Here is a 22,123-nt window from a genome sequence, read left to right as displayed (position 1 = left end):
AACTGACAATTAGGCGGTCCTGCGGCGCTGTACCCAAACAAAATTGACGTTGCTTTTTCCCCACAAATAGAGCTTTCTTTGGGTGGTATTTCATCACCAGTAGGGGTGTTTAGGTGCCCAGTAAGCATGTGGTGAAATGTAAAGCGCTAAGTAAATTGACTGTGCTATAGAAGGACCTTGAAATAAATAAAATCAAATTTGAAAAATTTGTTCTCAAACAGGTAGGCGCTATGTCTGGAATACCTCTGAGGGACGTCTGATTTTATCTCAGGATTATAACGGCGTCGCGGAATATTCTCCAGAACGAGATCCCATTACTCAAGAAATGGAAGTTCGCGCGGGAAAGCGTTCGCTGTCACGTTCGGTTGGCGGGAACTTTTTCAGCAAAAACCAAAAACAGAGAATCGACCCAGAGGAAAATCTTTATTCTTGTTCAGAGTGCAGGAAAAGCTTCAGTGACAAAATAGGACTTTTTAGACACCAGATAATTCACACGGATGAGCACCCTTATTCCTGTTCAGAGTGCGGGAAATGTTTCCACCGGAAAGGACAACTTGTTTCACACCAGAGGAGTCACACGGGTGAGCGTCCCTATTCATGCTTAGTGTGCGGAAAATGTTTCACTAACAAAAGAGTGCTTCATATACACCAGAGAATTCACACCGGGGAGAATCCTTTTTCGTGTTCAGAGTGCGGGAAATCTTTTAACCAGAAAGGACATTTTCTTAGTCACCAGAGTATTCACACCGGCGCGCGTCCCTATTCGTGTTCACAGTGTGGGAAAAGTTTCTTTCGGAAAGGAGAACTTAATAAACATCAGAGAATTCACTCTGGTGAGCGCTCCTATTCATGTTCAGAGTGCGGGAAATGTTTCCTCGAGAGGGGAAGTCTTCAGAGACACCAAAGAATTCACACAGGTGACCGACCTCATTCATGTTTAGAGTGCGGGAAATGTTTCATTCAGAAAGGACAACTCAATAAACATCAGAAAATTCACACAGGTGAACGTCCCTATCCATGTTCAGAGTGCGGGAAATCTTTCATTAACAATTGGGATCTTCTTCATCACCAGAGAATTCACACAGGTAAGCGTGATTTCTCGTGCTCAAAGTGCGAGAAATGTTTCTTTTCGAAAAAAGACTTATTTAAACACCAGAAAATTCATACCGGCGATCGTCCTTATCCATGTTCAGAGTGCGGGAAATGTTTCACTACAAATCAACAACTTTGTAGACACCAGAGAATTCACACAGGTGAGCAACCTTATTCATGTTCAGTGTGTGGAAAATGTTTCAGTGATAAAGGAAATCTTGATAGACATCAGAGGATTCACACAGGTGAGCAACCTTATTCATGCTCAGTGTGTGGGAAATGTTTCAATCTCAAAGGAAACCTTGTTAAACACCAGAGGATTCACACAAGCTAATACTCCTTTTTTTTTTTTTTTCTTCTTCCATGTTCGGACTGTGTGAAACATTCTTTTCAAAAAGATATGGTAACATTTGACTAGTGGCCCTGTTTAGTCTATAGAACAATTGCATGATTAGGAAAAATTGTGGTTAAGGGGTACAGCCTGGTAAGGGAAATTTCTTTAAATTGGAGTGCATTGAGCTACGTTTTCTGCTGCTTCTTATATTTCTAGGAGCTACATGGGCAACAAAGGTAGGAAGCATGCCGGCAATCATGACAATACATGGGGCAACAAATGAGAAATCACAACAATACATGGTGTAAAAAAAATGGGAAATCACAGATATACATGGGAGCAACAACTTGGGGAAGAACAACAAACAAATGGGAAATCCAGGATAATATACAGGGGACAAAATGGAAATCAAGACAATACACGGGGTAACAAAATGGAAATCACGACAATGCAGGGGGCAATGAAATGGAAATTGCGACAATACACAGGGCAACAAATGAGAAAGCACAACACATACAGAAAGCTCAATACACATGGGAAATCATGACAATACATGGGGCAATTACGACAATACATTGGGCAACAAATGAGAAATCGTGACAATACATGGTGTAAAAAATGGGAAATCACAGAAATACATGGGAGCAACAAATTGGGGAATAACAACAAACAAATGGGAAATCAGGATAATACATGGGGACAAAATGGAAATCACGACAATACATGGGGCAACAAAATGGAAATCACAACAATATACAAGGCAACAAATGGGAAATCACAGCACTACATGGGGCAACAAACGGGAAATCACGATAATACATGGGGCAACAAACGGGAAGTCATAACAATACACAGGGCAACAAATAGAAAATCACAACAATGCGTAGGGCAACAAAATGGAAATCATAACTACACCTAGAACAACAAATGAGGAATTGCAATAATACATGGGGCAACAAAAGAGAAATCAAAACTACATGGGACTACAAATGAGAAATTGCAATAATACACGGGGCAAGAAAAGGGAAATCACAAACAATTAGTAGGGGAAACAAATTGGGGAATCGCAACTAAACGTGGGGCAACAAATGAGAAATCAGGATAATACACAGGGCAAGAAAAGGGAAATCGCAACAATACACAGGATATTGCTACAATACATGGGGCAACAAATGGGAAAGCACGACAAGACGGGGTGCACTAAATGGAGAAAACTCGACAATACACAGGGCAACAAATGGAAAATCACAATGATACAAAGGGCAACAAATAGGAAATCACAACAATACATATGGTAACAAATGGGAAATCAGACAATAGGTGTGGCAACAAGTGGGAAATCATGACAATACATGGGACAAGGAATAGGAAATTATGACAATAAATGGGGCAACAAAGAGGATCAGCTCATGAATCGGAGAATACATGGGACAACAAATGGGAATTCACAACGATACATGCTGCAACAAATGGGAAATTATAATAATACATGGGCTAACAAATGGGAAATTGCAATGATACATGGGCCAACAAATGGGAAATCACAACAATACATTGGGCAACAAAGCGTAAATCACGACAATACATGGGGCAACATATGGGAATTCACAATATTACATGGGGCAACAAATGGGAAATCACAACGACACATGGGGCAACAAATTGAAATTCACAACGTTACATGGGGCAGCAAAAGGGAAATCACGATAATACATGGGCCAATGGGCCAACAAATGAGAATCGCAATGATCCATGGGCCAACAAATGGGAAATCTCAACAATATATTTGACTACAAAGAGGAAATCGGGACAATACATAGAGCAACAAATGGGAATTCACAACGATACATGGAGTAACAAATGGGAAAGAAGACGATGCGTGTGGCAATAAATGAGAAGTCACGACAATACATGGGGCAACAAATAGGAAATCAAAACAATAAATGGGGCATCAAATGGGGAATTCACAACGATTCATGGGGTAACAAATAGGAAATCACAATAATACTTGGGCCAACAAATGGGAAATCCCAATTATACATGAGCCAACAAATGGGAAATCGCAATGATACATGGGGAAACAAATGGGAAAATCATGACATCACACGGGCAGCCATACTACTACTCAGGCAGCAAAGGAGCAATGGAAAAATATAAGACGAACAGGAAACACAAAGAGGAATATCCAATCCAATGAGGACTTCTCTTTCATCAGTGGACTTCTTTATTATTTTTTTTCTTCACTTCATTGCTTATTTTTATTAACAGACAAAACCGGCTTTTCATTGGTCCAGACACTGCATAATTATTAATACATTTTATTTATATTAAACTTCAGTTATACAAGATCTGATTGCCTGGTAAAGTTTTATTGTATGCGAATTACTGATTCTGATTTTCTAAAATGAACCATAAAGCTCCACACTTTGTTTTTGTCCTGAGTCCTGTTGTTTTTTGTTTTTTTTGTTTGTTTGTTTTTTTTGTTTGTTTGTTTTTTTTGTTTGTTTGTTTTTTTTGTTTGTTTTTTACAAATGACCATAATTATTACATAATTGGTGTTCCATTGTTGTTTTATTATTGAGATGGAAAGTCCACAAGGTTACTGTATATACAGTATACACAGGTATATGGAGTTATACTGGATGATGGTGTCAAAAGAGAAACCCCACGCCAAAAATTCAAAAGAAAAAAAATGACGTAGGGTCCCCCCAAAATCCATACCAGACCCTTATCGGAGCATGCAGCCCAGCAGGGCATGAGTGAGAGCAATGGGGGAGTGCTTCGGGGCACACAAAAGGACTTGTCAAAAACTTGTGTAGTGTCCTTACTCACTTTTTTGGTGAATGGGTAGGGGGGGTACTATGTACCCCCCTACTCATTCACATGGGAGGGGGTGTGGGATCTGGGGGCTCCCTTGTTAAAGGGGGCTTCCAGATTCCAATAAGTCCCCCACAACCATCGGCCAGGGTTTTGGGGAAGAGGACTTTGTCGCCATTAACTTAGGGGCAAGGTGCTCTGCTGCCCCCTACTTCAAAGCACCACCCCCCCCCCCCCCCATGTTGGGGGCATGTGGCCCGGTATGATTCAGGAGGGGGGAGCTCGCTCATCCCCCTTTCCTGGCTCCATGCCCAGATAAGGGTCTGGTATGGATTTTGGGAGGGACCCCACACTTTATTTTTTTTTTTTTTTCTGGCCTGAGGTTCCCCTTAAAATCTATACAAGATCCGAGAAGGTCTGGTATGGATTGGGGGACCCCATGCTGTTGTCTTTTTTTCTTTATTTTTTCATTGCCGGTGTTGTGTCGAATACTGCCCCCCCCCTCGTCGGATAGTGTCCGCCCCGTACTGCTCTTGCGCAGTACGGAAGACAAGGAGACGCTGAAAGTCTCCAAAGATGAACAACGCCTGCGCACTGAGTCCAGGTTCATGCCCCACCATCCAAGTGGACATAGAGTTAGAATAAAAAATTGCTGAGCGAAGCGCGTCCGTGCCCAAAGCGTGACGAGCGAAGCGAGGCCATGCCCAAAGCGCGGCGAGAGCGAAGCGAAGCCCACAAGGGGCCCTGTTACTAAGTGCTACCGTATGTCCACTTGGATGGTGGGGCTTCAACCTGGACTCGGTGAGCAGGCGCCGTTCATCTTTGGAGACTTTCGGAGGGGCGGACACTATCCGATGGGCGGACAGTTTTTGGCAGAACACCGGCGTTCTTTTGTTTTACATTTCAGCTGTTAAAGTGGGGTGCCCCCTAAAAAAAAAAAAAAAAAAAAAGGTTAAAAGTCAGCAGCTACAAATACTGCAGCTGCTGACTTTTAATAATCGGACACCTACCTGTCCCAGGGTCCAGCGATGCGGGGGGAATGAAGTCCCCCCCTCATTCCCCGCTCCGCTCGCGGCGCCGGCGTTCTTACTGTGGGTACCCGGCTGTGGCTTCACAGCCAGGCACCCACTGCGCATGCGCGAGCGGCGGCGCGCGCCGTGATACGCCACACAGTCATCCGGGACACGTGACAGGTCCTAGATGACTGTGCAGCGCCGAGGGGAAGTGATGTCGCCAGCCCCGGCAATGAAGGAGGCAGACTACGAGGGACCCCCTAGCAACAGGCATTTAGAGGTGAGTTAAAAAAAAAATTCCAATTATTTTTTTTTATGAATTTTAAGCAATTATTATTATTTTTTTGGTGGCAACACCACTTTAATGGGGAAGCCTGCTGACAGCTGATGAGACAACAGTTTTTAAGGATGCAGTGGCCCACTTTCCGGCCTGCTCCTTAACAACTAGCTATTCTTTACATAGAATTCGAATCAGTCGATCATTTTCCGACCGATTCGATTCGTTCTGAAAATGTGGAATGCGTTAGTAAACGAGTTTCAATAACATTCGTTACTGTTTCATTCAGAGAATCGGAAACATCTGAATAACCACAAATTTGTCTGAATTTATATTCGGACCAAAACAAATTGCACATGTCTACTATATGGGGTTATACGGGATGATGGTGTCATGTCACACACAGGTAATATGGGATTATATAGGAAAACTCTGTCATAATTTGGGTCATAGATCTGGAGCTTCAAAAATAACTTTTTTTCAGGTTTTTTTAATTGATTTAGTTTTAAGTGATTTTATAATGTTTGTAAAAATACACCCAACATCACAGGAGAAGGAAGCCGCTCATGCCGCGTACACACGATCGGAATTCTCGTCGGAAAAAGCTCTGATGGTTTTCCCGACGGAATTCGGCTCAAGCTGTCTTGCCTACACACGGTCACATCAAATTCCGATCGTTTATAACGCGGTGACGTACAACACGTACGACAGGACTAGAAAAAGGAAGTTCAATAGCCAGTAGCCAATAGCTTCCGTCTCGTGGTTGAATCTGAGCATGCGTGATTTTTGGCGTGTCGGAATTGCATACACACGATCGGAATTACCGATAAGAAAGTTTTTCCGTCAGTAAAATTGAGAACACGCTATCAATTTTTGGCTGGCGGAAATTCGGACAGCTAAATTCCGATGGAGCCTACACACTGTCGCATTTTCCGATGAAAAGCTACCTCATCGGTCTTTTTATGGCCGGATTTCCGATCGTGTGTAACGCGGCATAAGAGAAAAAAAAAATTAAATATAACGTAGGATGCAGTTATTGAAATCCCCGTTAGGTGGCGATCTTACTTCATGTGAATGGGCTGCACAGATAGGAAGTGATGCAGGGTAAAGACAGGAAGTGACGTAAAGACAGGAAGTGATGTAAGGTCAAGACAGGAAGTGATGTAAGGGAAGAAAAGGACACTATAAAAAAGGTGGAGAAAGAAAGTTTTGGGTCCGATAAGAGGCGGGAGGAAGTACAGAGGAGACATTGCTGGCAGCAGAGGAGGTAATAAGATATTATTTTATATTTACACCCAGTAAATCTCCCGGAAGGCATAATAGGGAGGTCTTCCACCCCAGACTTCCCATACCGAGAGTTGTGAACTATTATTTGACTCTGTCATAAGGAAAGTCCAGAATAGACCCCTCTTAGCCCTTGTACACACGGTTGGAGAATCTGTCGGAATGTGTCCTATCGGACCGTGTTGTCGGATAATCCGACTGTGTGTGGTATGCATCGGACTGATTCCATCGGAATATCCGTCGGACCCAATTTTCCAACTTGTTGGAAATATTTCCCGACCAACTGGTTTGATCGGACATACTCCGATCATGTGTAGAGAATTTTGATCGGACCAAGTGCCACGCATGCTCAGATCAAATTCCTACATCAAAGCTATTGGCTATTAGCCTGAACGTAGTCCCATCGTACGTCATCACGTTCTGAATGATTGGATTTTTCGACAACTTAGTCCAACCGTGTGTATGCAACAGTTTCGGACAAAATCCGACGGATTTGGTTGTCGAAATCTCCGACCGTGTGTACAGGGGCTTACTCTCCGAATCTGCCAACCGAGCACTGTGACTATCAGAGCAACGGTGAGTCTCATTAATCAAATATATGAGATGAGAATAGAGATCAGTAAGTGGGCCGTGACCATGTCCCTCTTATCCACCCCTTGAGACATTATCTAATAACAGACAAGGGATGTGTCTGGATGGTGACTGTATCATTGTGTGTGTCAGGTTCCTCTAAGGTGTCAGGATGTCACTGTCTATTTCTCCATGGAGGAGTGGGAGTATTTAGAAGGACACAAGGATCTCTACAAGGACGTCATGATGGACAATCAGCCGCCCCTCACATCACCGGGTAAGAGGAGACTTTATTGTAAAGGAGAGAGCAGTACGGAGGCTCCACCTAGATCCCCCATCATCTGATAAACACATAGAAACAATGTATTCAGTCAGTGTGTGTGTTTCCTACAGATGGATCCAGTAATGGGAACCCACCAGAGAGATGTCCCCGTCCTCTGTATTCCCGGGATTCCACACGGGAAGATCACACCATCTCACGTAACGTTAAAGAAGAGATAAAAAAGGAGGATGACGAGGTTGATGTGATGAAGGATTTCTCAGAAGGACACAGAGATTCCTTCAAGGACGTCAAGAGGGAGCCATTCAGTGACACAAACCCACCAGAGAGATATCCTCATCCACAATGTTCCGAGGCTTCCAAACAGGATAATCGCACCATTTGTCACCGTTATCAGGTAAATATAATGTAATATAAGGAGCCTAGAGGCGATTCAGTTTGCATTGTGCGCTATACAAGTATTTCATTCATTCATTCAATATAAGGAGCTTACTGCTCCTTTGTTCCTCCTCTCTCCTGTGCGCCATACAGAGAGGAGCTTCCTGTTCAAGAACGCTGTGTTCTGGACTGAGAGACCACATTCCAATAGGCTAATAGCCTTTTTTTTGCAGCACTGCGATAATTTTAACTAGTAATTACGCGGTCATGCAACGCTGCACCCAAACTGAATTTGTATCAGTTTTTTTTTCACACAAATAGAGCTTGCTTTTGGTGGTATTTGATCACCACTGGATTTTTTATTTTCAATATAAATGAAAAAAAGGACAAAAACTTTTTTTTTTCTGTTATAAAATCCAATAAAAAAATAAATTCCTCATAAACTTTGGCCAACATGTATTCTGCTACATGTCATTGGTAATAAAAAAATAAAAAAATCCAAATGTGTGTATATTGATTGGCTTGCGTGAAAGTTGTAGCGTCTACAGACGATGGTTCCGGGATCATGTGCTGCGGTGAATGGTAACACAGCTGGGACGAGCGCACGCGCCCCCTACCTGGAAGTGCTAGTCTTCTTCTCTGCAAGGTCTTGTAGCGGCTGCCAGATCTTCAGCCGGCCACTGACGTCATGCAAAGTGAATATCTCCTAAACTGTACAAGTTTAGGAGTTATTCATTTTTACCTACAGGTAAGTCTTTGTATAGGTTTACCTGTAGGTTAAAAAAAAAGAAAAGGGTATACAACCACTTTAAATTTACTCTGTCATCTTTGGGGTTTAGGATGGGGGAACTTAAAGGCATCAAGGTTGAGGGTAAAGAGGAAGAAGATGGGAGGTTGGTGAGTGGAGATCGGCAGTCTATGGAGGAGGATGAAAAGAAAAGATGGGGGGGGGGAACCTCAGATGAGAGAACCTCGAGAGAGAAAGCGGCTACTAAGGCAGCAAAGGGCAGTACTAGAGTCTGGTAAAAATCTACAAAAGTTTATTCAAAGTAAAGGATAAAAGCATTGCTCAAATTGCTGAGAATCAATTAAAGTGGTTGTAAACCCTTACAAACCACTTTGACCTACAGGTAAGCCTAGATTAAGGCTTACCTGTAGGTCCAAGCAATATCTCCTAAACCTATATGTTTAGGAGATATTTGCCCGAAAACGGGGACCGCTGTCTACGGCGCATGCGCCGTACACAGCGGCGCGCAGGCGCACTGAGCGCGGCATTTCCAAGAATGGAGCTGCCGCGCGTGTCGACTCCCGTGCGCATGCGCGGGAGTGACGTCATCGCGGCTTCGCCGAATGACAGCGGTGGAGCTGCGAGACGCCACCAGCAAGATGGATGCGGCGGACTACAGGGGACAGCTGCGACTTCGCTGGCTCCTGTGTCAGGTAAGTGACACATAATGGACTACTATGTGATGCATAGTAGTCCATTATGCTTTACCTTTGCAGGGAATGAAAGAGGAAGTAAACTCATCAGGGTTTACTTCCTCTTTAATATCTACACTGGTTATGGTTTGTTATATAGTTACATAGTTAGTAAGGTTGAATAAAGACACCAGTCCATCCATTTCAACCTGAGTGAGTGTCTACAATTGTCCCCATCCCTGTTCATTGCACACTCACATTGGTCACTACCCTCAGGGAGCCCACAATCCAAGGTCCCCATTCATATTTTGGACAGAAGCCAATTAACCTACCTGCGTGTTTTTGGAGTGTGGGAGGAAACCTGAGCACCCGGAGGAAACCCACGCAGGCACAGGGAGAACATGCAAACTCCAGGCAGGTAGTGTTGTGGTTGGGATTTGAACCAGTGACCCTTTTTACTGCTAGGTGAGAGTGCTAACCACTACACCACTGTGCCACCCAATGTTTTATGTCCCTATGGCTGCCTTATTAGCCACTTTATCTCCCGGGGTTCTCTCATCTGAGGTTTCCCCCATCTTTTCTGTGAATTGCATCGGGTGTGTATTAATTAACATATATGATAGAGGTACCATCATCGACCCGTCATCTTTTTGTCTTGTGTTTATATGGAGGAGGATGGTCCTCTGTGTTCCCGGGATTCCATACAGGAAGATCTTTTCATCTCCCCACCGTGATCGGGCAGTAAGCCCACGTACACACGGTCAGAGATTTTGCCAACCAAATCCGTCGGATTTTGCCCGTCGGATTTAGTCCGACGGATTGTGTCCGAAACTGTTGCATACACACGGTCGGGCCAAGTTGGCGAAAAATCCGATCTTTCAGAACGTGATGACGTAATTTCGTTACGATGGGACTACATTCAGGCTAGTAGCCAATAGCTTTGATGTAGGAATTTGATCTGAGCATTGTGTGGCACTTGGTCCGATGAAAATGCTCTACACATGATCGGATTAGGTCCGTCCGGCCCAGTTGGTCGGGAAATATTTCCAACATGTTGGAAAATTTGGGTCGGACGGAGATTCAGACGGAATCAGTCCGATGCATACCACACACAGTCGGATTATCTGACGACAGGGTCCGATAAGATTCATTCCGACAGATTCTCCGACCGTGTGTACAAGGGCTAAAAGAACTTTGATCCTTACCCTAAACTACAAGATGACATTCTTCTTTGTGATCTCTTATTTTCAGTAACTTATTCCACATGTTTTATGATGAACTGTTTTGGGCTTTAGGGTGAAGAACTGAAAGATCTCAAAGTTGAGATTAAAGAAGAAGAAGAAGAGAGGTTGGTCAGTGGAGATCCGCAGACTATAGAGAAGGGCGGTCTTCTCTGTTCCCGGGATTCCACACAAAAAGATCTCTATACAGAGAATGATCAGGTAGATGGGATTGTGCTCAAAAAAAAAAAATGATTTTAAACTGTGAGATGACAATTGTAAACCTCTTGTTATTTGCGGTAGCTTTTTCAAGGTGTCGTATTCTATCTTCTTTGGGGTTTAGGGGGAAGAACTAAAATATATCAAAGTTGAAGTTATAGAGGAAGAAGACGTGCTTTTAGGGAGTAGATCTCAGCAGTCTATGGAGGAGGAGGAGATGATTATGAAAAGTAAACTGGAGGAATCTTCTCTACATGTAGACACAAGTAAGTCCATAAACTTCATATTTACATTTTTTTTTTTTTTTGTAATTGCATATATAGCCCTCTTTTGGAGGGGGGGTTATGAGAAACGACCCTTCCCAAACAGGATATTGCTCTAAACCTGTAGGTGCATAAGGGAAACAGAACCTTCACTAAGTGGAAGAGTGCGTTTGGTCATAAGGCTGGTAGTGCCTCCACCCAGGACAAGGCTTCTGTGAATTAAGGGGATTTCCTTCCTGGGAAATGAATCCGTAATCTAAACAATAATCAGTAATCTAAACAAATTAATTAGAATAAGAACTACTGCAACTAGCATATAACATTAACCATAAGTACCGTATTTATCGGCGTGTAACACACAATTTTTTCCCCCTTAAAGCGGAGGTCCACCCTAAAATGGACCTTCCGCTCATCGGAATCCTCCCCCCCTCCGGCGCCACAATTGGCACCTTTCAGGGGGGAGGGGGGTGCAGTTACCTGGATAATCCAGGTAACTGCACCCACTTCCGGGATAGCTCTCTGCGGAAAGGGGCGTAGATTACGCCCCTTTCCGCAAGTGCCCGCCCCTTTCCGCAAGTGCCCCGCTGCCTGCTGGGAAAACACACAGATCCCAGAGGCAGCAGGGACCGTCCTTATTGCGCAGCGCGGCTCACGCATGCGCAGTAGGGAACCGGGAAATGAAGCCGAAAGGCTCCATTTCCTTATTCCCATACCCAAGATGGCGGCGGCAGCACCCGAGAAACGATCTACAGATCGGCTTCGGGTGCCGACAGCGCGGGCGCGCTGGACAGGTAAGTGTCACTATTTTAAAAGTCAGCAGCTGCAGTATTTGTAGCTGCTGGCTTTTAAAAAAAAAAAAAAAAAACGCGGAGTCCCGGTGGACTCCCGCTTTAAAATAGGGGGGAAATCATGTGTGCGTGTTATACGCCGATATAGGCTGTCCCCAAGGGGAAGGAGGGCACGAGTGCTGCCGAAATAGAGCCGGACCTCCTCCGCTCGCAGTCCCGCTCCCTGGACGGCTCCTAGCATTGACATCCCGGCATTGGACTGGCGTTATGTCCATCGTAGTATCTGGGCCAAGGGGTGGGACTAGGCGTGACGCTGAGTGCACAGGAGATCCGGCTCTATTTCGGGCACTGATTGGACTGCAGGTGGGCACTGATTGGACTGCAGATGGGCACTGATTGGACTGCAGGTGGGCACTGATTGGACTGCAGGTGGGCACTGATTGGACTGCAGGTGGGCACTGATTGGATGGGCACTGATTGGACTGCAGATGGGCACTGATTGGACTGCAGATGGGCACTGATTGGACTGCAGGTGGGCACTGATTGGACTGCAGATGGGCACTGATTGGACTGCAGGTGGGCACTGATTGGACTGCAGGTGGGCACTGATTGGACTGCAGGTGGGCACTGATTGGATGGGCACTGATTGGACTGCAGGTGGGCACTGATTGGACTGCAGGTGGGCACTGATTGGACTGCAGATGGGCACTGATTGGGTGGGCACTGATTGGACTGCAGGTGGGCACTGATTGGACTGCAGGTGGGCACTGATTGGACTGCAGGTGGGCACTGATTGGACTGCAGATGGGCACTGATTGGACTGCAGATGGGCACTAATCAGGCTGCATTGATGCTCTGACCAGTATTTTGCTTCAAAGTGGTTTATTTAAATAAAAAATGTTCCTGAAACTTCCCATTGGGGTGCGTGTTATACCCCGGCACATGTTATACGCCGATAAAGACGGTGTAATACCAGTGTTATACGCCGATAAAGATCAGTATAATAATACACCTTTTATTGAAGAAGAGATTAATGATAGTACATACAGTTGAGCTCAAAAGTTTGCATCCCCTGGCAGAAATCATGACATTTTGGAAATAATATTGAAAATATGACTGATCATGCCAAAAAAAAACTGTATTTTATTGAAGGATAGTGATCATTAAAGAGGAAGTAAACCCTGATGAGTTTACTTCCTCTTTCATTCCCGGCAAAGCATAATGGACTACAATGCATCGCATAGTAGTCCATTATGTGTCACTTACCTGACACAGGAGCCAGCGAAGTCGCCGCTGTCCCCTGTAGTCCGGAGCATCCATCTTCTCGGTGGGGTCTCACAGCTCCGCCGCTGTCATTCGGCGAAGCCGCGATGACGTCACTCCCGCGCATGCGCACGGGAGCCGACATACGCGCGGCATCTTCGTCATCGAGGATGCCACGCTCAGTGCACCTGCGCGCCGCTGTCTTCGGGCAAATATCTCCTAAACCGTATAGGTTTGGGAAGATATTTCTTGGACCTACAGGTAAGCCTTAATCTAGGCTTACCTGTAGGTCAAAGTAGTTTGTAAGAGTTTACAACCACTTTAAAGGTTAATTTCCCACATCTGTGGCTTTTTAAACATTAGTATCTGTGTATATAAAGTCAACGAATTTGTTATAGGTGAATGCCCTTGAAAGGTGAATTGTTGTTTAGAGGGGGGGGGGGGGAGTGAAGTGCCCACATCCCTAACAAAGAACTTAGCACAGACCCACAAGGTGACACACACAGATTACAATGACAATTACCCTCCCTGGCGGGATGATTATTTCAGATTTTTGATGCTGAAAGCGGTACAATTATTTTTGCATGGAAATTTGGCGTTTTATATTGTAGGCCTGTAAGTCTAAGCCCCTTGTACACACGGTCGGACATTCCGACAGAAAATGTCCGATCGGACCGTGTTGTCGGATAATCCGCCCATGTGTGGGCTCCATCGGACTGTTTCCGTCGGAAATATCCGACCGACAAAGTTTTTTAGAGCTGGGCTATAAAATTTTACGACAACGTGATCCGGTTGGACTTTGTCCGATCGGAATTCTCTACAAACGATTGGATAAAGTGCCACGCATGCTCAGATCAAATTCCTAGACCTAAGCTATTGGCTACTAGCCTGAACGTAGTCCCGTCGTAACGAAATAACGTCACTATGTTCTGAACGGTCGGATTTTCCGTCAACTTTGCCCGACCGTCAGGCATGTACTGGCCATTGGGACTACAGGGAGTTTCCCGGTGGGCCGATGGCTCAGTGGGCCACTCTGATGCAAGGGGGCTGGTGATGGGACACTCTGATGTAAGGGGCTGCTAATGAGACACTGATGTAAGGGGGCGCTGATGGGCCACTCTGATGCAAGGGGGCTGGTGATGGGACACTCTGATGTAAGGGGCTGCTAATGAGACACTGATGTAAGGGGGCGCTGATGGGACACTCTGATGTAAGGGGGTGCTGATGGGACACTCTGATGTAAGGGGGCGCTCAGGGGACACTCTGATGTAAGGGGGCTGCTCAGGGGACACTCTGACGTAAGGGGGCTGCTCAGGGGACACTCTGACGTAAGGGGGCTGCTCAGGGGACACTCTGATGTAAGGGGGTGCTGATGGGACACTCTGATGTAAGGGGGCGCTGATGGGACACTCTGATGTAAGGGGGCGCTCAGGGGACACTCTGATGTAAGGGGGCTGCTCAGGGGACACTCTGATGTAAGGGGGCTGCTCAGGGGACACTCTGATGTAAGGAGGCTGCTCAGGGGACACTCTGATGTAAGGAGGCTGCTCAGGGGACACTCTGATGTAAGGGGGCTGCTCAGGGGACACTCTGATGTAAGGGGGCGCTGATGGGACACTCTGATGTAAGGGGGCTGCTCAGGGGACACTCTGATGTAAGGGGGCTGCTCAGGGGACACTCTGATGTAAGGGGGCTGCTCAGGGGACACTCTGATGTAAGGGGGCTGCTCAGGGGACACTCTGATGTAAGGGGGCTGCTGATGGGACACTCAAAATGTAAGTGGGCCGGTCTGGATGAAGTCCAGGGCCAAATTTCTTTCCCAGTCCAGCCCTGCCGACCGTGTGTATGCAACGCCAGTTTCAGACAAAATCCGACGGATTTTGTTGTCGGAATGTCCGACCGTGTGTACAAGGGCTTAGGAATAACGCGCTTAAATCTGTCCAAACCAGAGTCTAGCAGACATCCCAGGTATGATAAAGTTTGAAAAAGGAAATCATAGATTATAATATAATAACTATCCCAAATAATAATAATAAAAATTATTCAATAATGTAATCAAATCAAAAACACTGAAATTTGCTCAGTTGCAGAATTGTCGCTGTCATTACTTTCAGTGTTTGATGACGGATCTCCCCACAAATCGCTATCGCTCAATTCTGCGAGTGATTCTAATTTATTATCGCTGTTTTCTAGCTGGTCTAAAACCATTTTTGATGTAAAGGGACAGTTTTGGTTGCTATGGACAATCTCCAGTTTCCATTCAGAAAGAACAGTTTTTATAATCTAAAACTACATGCAGGGCACTGGGCAGACCACTAGGGACAAAAGGGATGTGAAATAATGTCATACAGTAATGTAATCTGTAAAATTACATTATACTGTATGTATTGTGTGTGTTTCACTTTTTGAATTTGGCGCCGTTCTCCGTCTCCGCGCGTCGCACCGCTTGCAGGGAACAGAGCCCGGCTCCGTGATGAATTGAGCGAAGGACGAGCCGCTCGCACTGCAGGGAGACATCGCTGGATCCAGGGGACAAGGTAAGTAAGCTCTTCCTGGATCCTGAGATGCGATCCCGAGTCTGGCTCGGGGGTTACCGCTTTTTGGTTCTGAAATCCCACCCCGAGCCAGACTCGAGAATACCGCCAGGGAGTTTAAAGGTTCATTTCCCCACATCTGTGGCTTTTTTAAATTGCAGTTACTGTCTGCGTATAAATAGTCAATGAGTTTGTTAGCTCTCAGATGAATACACTAAGCAGGCTGGGTACTGAGCCATGGAGAGCAGAAAAGAACTGTCAAAAGACCTGCATAACATGGCAATGGAACTTTATAAAGATGGGAAAAGGATATAAAAAGATATCTAAAAGGGGCAAATTGAAGAGTCCATTTGGATAAATCCTGAAGCCTTATGCCTCGTACTCTCGATCGGACTTTCCGCCAATAAAACCGTGGATTTTTGTTCGAAGGTTGTTGGCTCAAACTTGTCTTGCGTACACGCGGTCACACAAATGTTGGCCAACAATTCTGAACGTGGGAACGCAGTGATGTACAAGACATAAGACGAGCCTAGAAAAGGGAAGTTCAATAGCCAGTGCGGCTTCTTCTGCTTGATTCCGAGCATGCGTGAGCTTTTGTGCGACGGACGTGTGTACTCGCGATCGGACTTTCACAAGTCCGTCGCACAAAAGCTCACGCATGTTGGAATTGGAAAATTGGTGGAAAATTTGAGAACCTGCTAGCAAGCATATTTGTTGGTGAAAAGTCCGACAGCAAATGTTCGATGGAGCATACACACACGGTCGGACTTTCCGACAACAATCTCACGTCTAACATTTCCTGTCGGAAAATCCGACCGTATGTACGTGGCATTTAGTGGTAGTCCCTTTCTAAAAGAGGAAGACAAGAAGGAGCTTTTTTTTTGAGGCTGGAACATTATGTATTTTGTTGTGGAATATTAAGGTATCCTGAAATGTATCGGAATTCTAAGAAATTGCGCATGTATTTTTTTGGAACTTGATGTCTGAATGGATTCTCCGGCTCTTTGTATAAATAAAAAATTTAAATAAAAAAGATATCCAAAGCCCTGAATATGCCAGGGCTTTGAGTTGGTTGAGTTGCCAGAAGGAAGCCTTTACTGCCACAAAAAAACCAATGATGCTTGTCAAGGTGTTGTCGGGCATATTGTAACTGGGCTTTTTTATGGCATTTTTTTTTTATATATCCTTTTCCATCTTTATAAAGTTTCATTACCTTGTTACGCAAGTCTTTCGACAGTTCTTTTCTACTCCCCATGGCTCAGCATTTAGTCTGTTCAGTGCATTCATGTGCTACTATTGACTACTTGAACAATGGGATGCTTATTACTGACTTTTTTTTTTTAAAGTGTTCATGTTGTAGTCCATATATGACCTGAAAATTATTTAACCGCTTCAGCCCCGGAAGAATTTACCCTCTTCCTGACCAGAGCCCTTTTTGCAATTCGACACTGCGTCGCTTTAACAATTGCGCGGTTGTGCGAAGTGGCTCCCAAACAAAATTGACATCCTATTTTTCCCACAAATACAGCTTTCTTTTGGTGGTATTTGATCGCCTCTGCGGTTTTTATTTTTTACGCTATAAACAAAAAAAGAGACAATTTTGAAAAAATCATATAAACAAAAAAAAGAGAGACAATTTTTTGAATTTTTTTTTACTTTTTTCTATAATAAATATACCCCAAAAATTTTAAAAAAATACACACGGGCGAGCGTCCTTATTCATGTTCAGAGTGCGGGAAATTTTGGTGGTATTTGATCGCCTCTGCGGTTTTTATTTTTTGCGCTATACAAAAAAAAGCGACAATTTAGAAAAAATCATATAAACAAAAAAAGAGAGACAATTTTTTGAATTTTTTTTTACTTTTTTCTATAATAAATATCCCCCAAAAATATTTCAAAAAATACACACGGGCGAGCGTCCTTATTCATGTTCAGAGTACGGGAAATTTTGGTGGTATTTGATCGCCTCTGCAGTTTTTATTTTTTTTTACGCTATAAACAAAAAAAGAGAGACAATTTTGAAAAAATAATTTTTTACTTTTTTCTATAATAAATATCCCCCAAAAATATTTAAAAAATATATTTTTTTTCCCTCAGTTTAGGACGATACGTATTCTTCTACATATTTTTGGTAAAAAAAAAAAAAAAAAATCGCAATAAGCATATATTGATTGGTTTGCGTCTGCAAAATAGGGGATAGATTTATGGCATTTTTAGTATTATTATTTAGTATTATTTTTTTTGCTAGTAATGGCGGCGATCTTTATCGTGACTGCGACAGACAGATCGGACACTTTTGACGCTTTTTTTTTTTTTTTTTTTTGGGACCAGTGACACATATACATCAGTCAATGCTATAAATATTCACTGATTACTGTATAAATATCACTGGCAGGGAAAGGAGTTAACACTAGGGGGCGATCAAGGGGTTAACTGTGTTACCTAGGGAGTGATTCTAACTGTGGGGGAGGAGACCGATCGGTGTTCCTATATACTAGGAACACACAATCATTTTTATTATTGTTTTTTTTAATTATTAGTAATGGGCCAGTGACACATATACAGCGGTCAATGCTATAAATATTCACTGATTACTGTATAAATGTCACTGGCAGGGAAAGGAGTTAACATTGGGGGCGATCAAGGGGTTAACTGTGTTTCCTAGGGAGTGATTCTAACTGTGGGGGAGGAGACCGATCGGTGTTCCTATATACTAGGAACACACAATCATTTTTATTATTTTTTTTTTTTTTTTAATTATTAGTAATGGCGGCGATCTGTGATTTTTTTTTTTTTTTTTTTTTTTTATCGGGACTGCGACATTATGGCGGACACATCGGACAATTTTGACACATTTTTGGAATCATTGGCATTTATACAGCGATCAGCGTGATTAAAAATGCATTGATTACTGTATAAATGGCACTGGTAGTAAAGAGGTTAACACTAGGGGGCGGTGAAGGGTTTATTATTATTATTATTATTCACGATTTATATAGCGCCAACAGTTTACGCAGCTCTTTACAATGTATAGGGGGGGGACAATGCAATTACAGTACAATACAAAAGGTACAGGAGGGCCCTCCTCATAGAGCTTACATTCTAAAGGGAGGAGGTGGTGGTACAAAAAGGTAATAGCTGCAGAGAATGATTTGATGGGGGTTAACACTAGGGGGCGGTGAAGGGGTTAACTGTGTTCCCTGGGAGGTGATTCTAACTGAAGGGGGAGGGACTAACTACAGGAAGTGACAGATGGGGAGGAGGAGCCAAAACTCCAGTTATTTGTCATCTACTGAGATTTATTCTATTTTTTTACTTCTTTCCAACAGATGGATGTGATGTCAGGAATTCCTCGGAGAGACGTCTTCTATTATCTGCTGATTGTAAGTCAGAAGATAATGTCATCACACAGGATCCTCCAGGAGGAAATCCAAATACACAAAATATACATCACAGACCTTCCTGTCCGGAGACATCAATGGATCCCTCTGATCAGGGGGAATCTTCTCATCAATCACATACTATGATTGGAAATATCCATGTAAGATCTCACACTGCAGATCCATCAACAGATCCTTCTAATCCCGAGGAAACTTCCTCACCCCATGAAGGAGATCACCGAGGCGACAATCTATTCTCGTGTTCCGAGTGCGGGAAATGTTTTGCTCAGAAAGGAGCACTTATTGAACACCACCAGAGAGCTCACACCAGTGAGCGTCCTTTCCCGTGTTCCGAGTGCGGAAAATGTTTTAAGCATAAACGCAACTTTCTTACACACCTGAAAATTCACACGGGTGAACGCCCCCATTCGTGTTTAGAGTGCGGGAAATCTTTCATTTGTAAGGGAGACCTTGTTAAGCATCAGAGAATTCACACTGGTGAGCAACCGTACTCCTGTTTAGAGTGCGGGAAATCTTTCACCTTGAAAGGAAACCTTGATAAACACCTGAGAATTCACACAGGCGAGCACCCCAATTCATGGTCAGAGAATGGGAAATCTTTCACTCAGAAAGGTGGCCCTTTTGGACACCAGAGAAGTCACACGGATGAGCTTCCTTATTCATGTTCAGAGTGCGGGAAATGCTTCACTCAGAAATGTAACCTTGATAAACACCGGAGGATTCACACTGGGGAACGTCCCTTTTCATGTTCGCACTGCGGGAAATCTTTCACTCAGAAGGGAGACCTTGATAAACATCTGAGAATTCACACGGGCGAGCGTCCTTATTCATGTTCAGAGTGCGGGAAAGCTTTCACTGAGAAAAAGGTACTTCTTAAACACCAGAAAATTCACACAGGTGAGCGTCCCTATTCGTGTCCAGAGTGTGGGAAATGTTTCCCTACGAAAGAGAGCCTGGATGATCACCAGAGAAAACACACAGGTGAACATTCATGTTCAGAGTGCGGGAAATCTTTTACTAAAAAAGCAAGTCTTGTTAGACACCAGATAATTCACACGGGTGAGCGTCCTTATTTATGCTCAGTGTGCGGGAAATCTTACACACAGAAAGGACACCTGACGGAACATCTGAGAATTCACACGGGTTAGCGTCCTTATTCGTGTACTGGGTGCGGGAAACCTTTCAAACACAATTAAACCTTTGTTTACATATAAAAATGCACTGTTCAGACGGTGGGAAATGTTTTACAGATAAAAGAAGTCTAATTAAACTTTAGAGGGAAAGCACCTGACGACTGATCAATGTGCGATGGATTTTACCAATGGAACCTCTTAACTCGTAGCACAACTGTAGGGAGAAAACATTTTGTTTATAAAGAGGTGCATCCTGGCAAAAGTCATATTAAAATTATAGATGGAGTTTGATGAGTTGAGTCTTTTCTTGGCTTCTTGGATTTCTTGGAGTCTCCAATGGTGGGATTTCACTGCCACACTTTCTACTAGAGTTGAACCGATACCTTTTTTTTAAGACCGAGTACAAGTGGCGATAATTATTATTTTTCAAGTACTCGCCGATACCGATACTTTTTTTTTTTTTTTACGGTCATGTGACAGTGATACGTGTCTGTAGTTTTTTTTTTTTTTTTTTTTTTATATATATATATATATTTTTTTTTTCAATGCTTTCTTTTTTTTGGGGGGGGGGTCAGTGTTTTATATATATATATATAATTTTTTTTTTTTTTTTTTAACAATTTAACTTTGAAATATTTATTACAAAAAATATATATGTGTGTATATATATATATATATATATATATGTATGTGTGTGTATATATACTCTCTTTTGAGTCAGAGAGAGGGAATGAGGAGACAGATTCCCCAGTCTATTTCTCTGCAGCGTCAGCTGCACTAAAGATGAATGGACAGGAGACAGCGGCTCCTCTCCATTCATAAACTGAAGCACCGTACACACAGTTTATGATGCTCAGTTATGAATGGAGTCAGAAAGTAAAGTGCATTTGGATTAGGAAGGAGCCGGTATATGACAGATTTACTGGCTCCTTCCTCTGCTCTCCATCCTGAAAGATCCGGGACATGGTGGGACAGGTGGGGACCGGAGGAAGACTGGGGGGGGGGGGGGGCGGGGGGGACCGGACAAAGGACGAGGGTGGGACCGGAGAGGGATGGGGGGGACCGAAGGAGGACGGTGGTGGGACTGGAGGGGGGCGGGGGGGACTGAAGGAGGACTGGGGGACCAGAGGAGGACAGGGGGGAGGACCGAAGGAGGACAGGGGTGGGACCGGAGGGGGGCCGGGGGGAACGAAGGAGGACAGGGGTGGGGGCGGAGGGGACCGAAGGAGGACGGGGGGAGGAACGAAGGAGGACAGGGGTGAGACCGGAGGAGGACGGGGGGAGGACCGGAGGAGGACGGGGGATCGAAGGAGGATGGAGAAGGACGGGGGGGGGGGAGGATGGAGGAGGACGGGGGGGGAGGATGGAGGAGGATGGAGGAGGACAGGGGGGGAGGATGGAGGAGGACAGGGGGAGGACATGGTGTCAATCAAATCCAATGACCCGGGGGGGGGGGGGGGGGGGGGCAGGGATGAGTACTGCACTCAGCCTCTATGGACGGCAAATGCTGAACTTGGGAGCACGCTTGCAAGGTAATAGACTGGGAGAGCGCTTCTCCGAGGGGGTATGTATGGATACAGGATGCAGGATGTATGGGGTCTAAGTGACACTTTTTTGGGGGGACCAGTGCCACTAATACAGTGATCAGTGCTAAAAATATGCACTGTAGCTGCACTAATGACGCTGGCTGGAGAAGGGGTTATCAGGGGCGATCAAAGGGTTAAATGTGTCCCTAGGGAGTGCTTGCTAACTGTGGGGGGAGGGGCTTTCACTGTGGGAAGACAGAGAGCCGTGTTCCTGCTTTGCAGAAACATAGGATCTCTACCTTCCCTACTGAC

The 22,123-nt window shown here is 44.4% G+C and overlaps 2 protein-coding genes across 3 annotated transcripts in view; both read left to right on the top strand.

Annotated features, from left to right (window-relative positions):
- The window catches only part of LOC143956233 (uncharacterized), an 89,848-nt gene extending 85,988 nt beyond the window's left edge, over positions 1 to 3,860 (top strand). For both annotated transcript variants that reach the window (XM_077466412.1, XM_077466411.1), the window contains one exon: positions 222 to 3,860. In XM_077466412.1, the coding sequence (XP_077322538.1) occupies positions 222 to 1,426 (1,205 nt within the window). In that variant the 3' untranslated portion in view covers positions 1,427 to 3,860. The remainder of the gene's footprint in view (positions 1 to 221) is intronic.
- A 2,834-nt stretch (positions 3,861 to 6,694) lies between these two features.
- LOC143956241 (uncharacterized) lies at positions 6,695 to 20,571 on the top strand. Its single transcript, XM_077466423.1, has 6 exons — positions 6,695 to 6,800; positions 7,541 to 7,664; positions 7,781 to 8,064; positions 10,760 to 10,906; positions 11,028 to 11,169; positions 19,081 to 20,571. Exons 2-6 carry the CDS (start codon positions 7,580 to 7,582, stop codon positions 20,298 to 20,300), a joined length of 1,878 nt encoding a protein of 625 aa, XP_077322549.1. The 5' UTR covers positions 6,695 to 6,800; positions 7,541 to 7,579; the 3' UTR covers positions 20,301 to 20,571.
- Positions 20,572 to 22,123: the final 1,552 nt, after the last annotated feature.

Source organism: Lithobates pipiens, unplaced genomic scaffold (genome assembly GCF_037356315.1).
Source record: "Lithobates pipiens isolate NorthernLeopardFrog02 unplaced genomic scaffold, aLitPip1_a1.2 Scaffold_35, whole genome shotgun sequence".
Classification (NCBI taxonomy): domain Eukaryota; kingdom Metazoa; phylum Chordata; class Amphibia; order Anura; family Ranidae; genus Lithobates; species Lithobates pipiens.
This window is presented reverse-complemented; position numbering and strand designations above follow the sequence as displayed.

Coding starts and splice junctions, on each gene's coding strand:
- LOC143956241 (XM_077466423.1), top strand. CDS start 7,580: ATGGAGGAGTGGGAGTATTTAGAAGGACACAAGGATCTCTACAAGGAC. Junction 8,065..10,759: donor CCATTTGTCACCGTTATCAG/GTAAATATAATG, acceptor TTTGGGCTTTAG/GGTGAAGAACTGAAAGATCT. Junction 10,907..11,027: donor TCTATACAGAGAATGATCAG/GTAGATGGGATT, acceptor TTTGGGGTTTAG/GGGGAAGAACTAAAATATAT.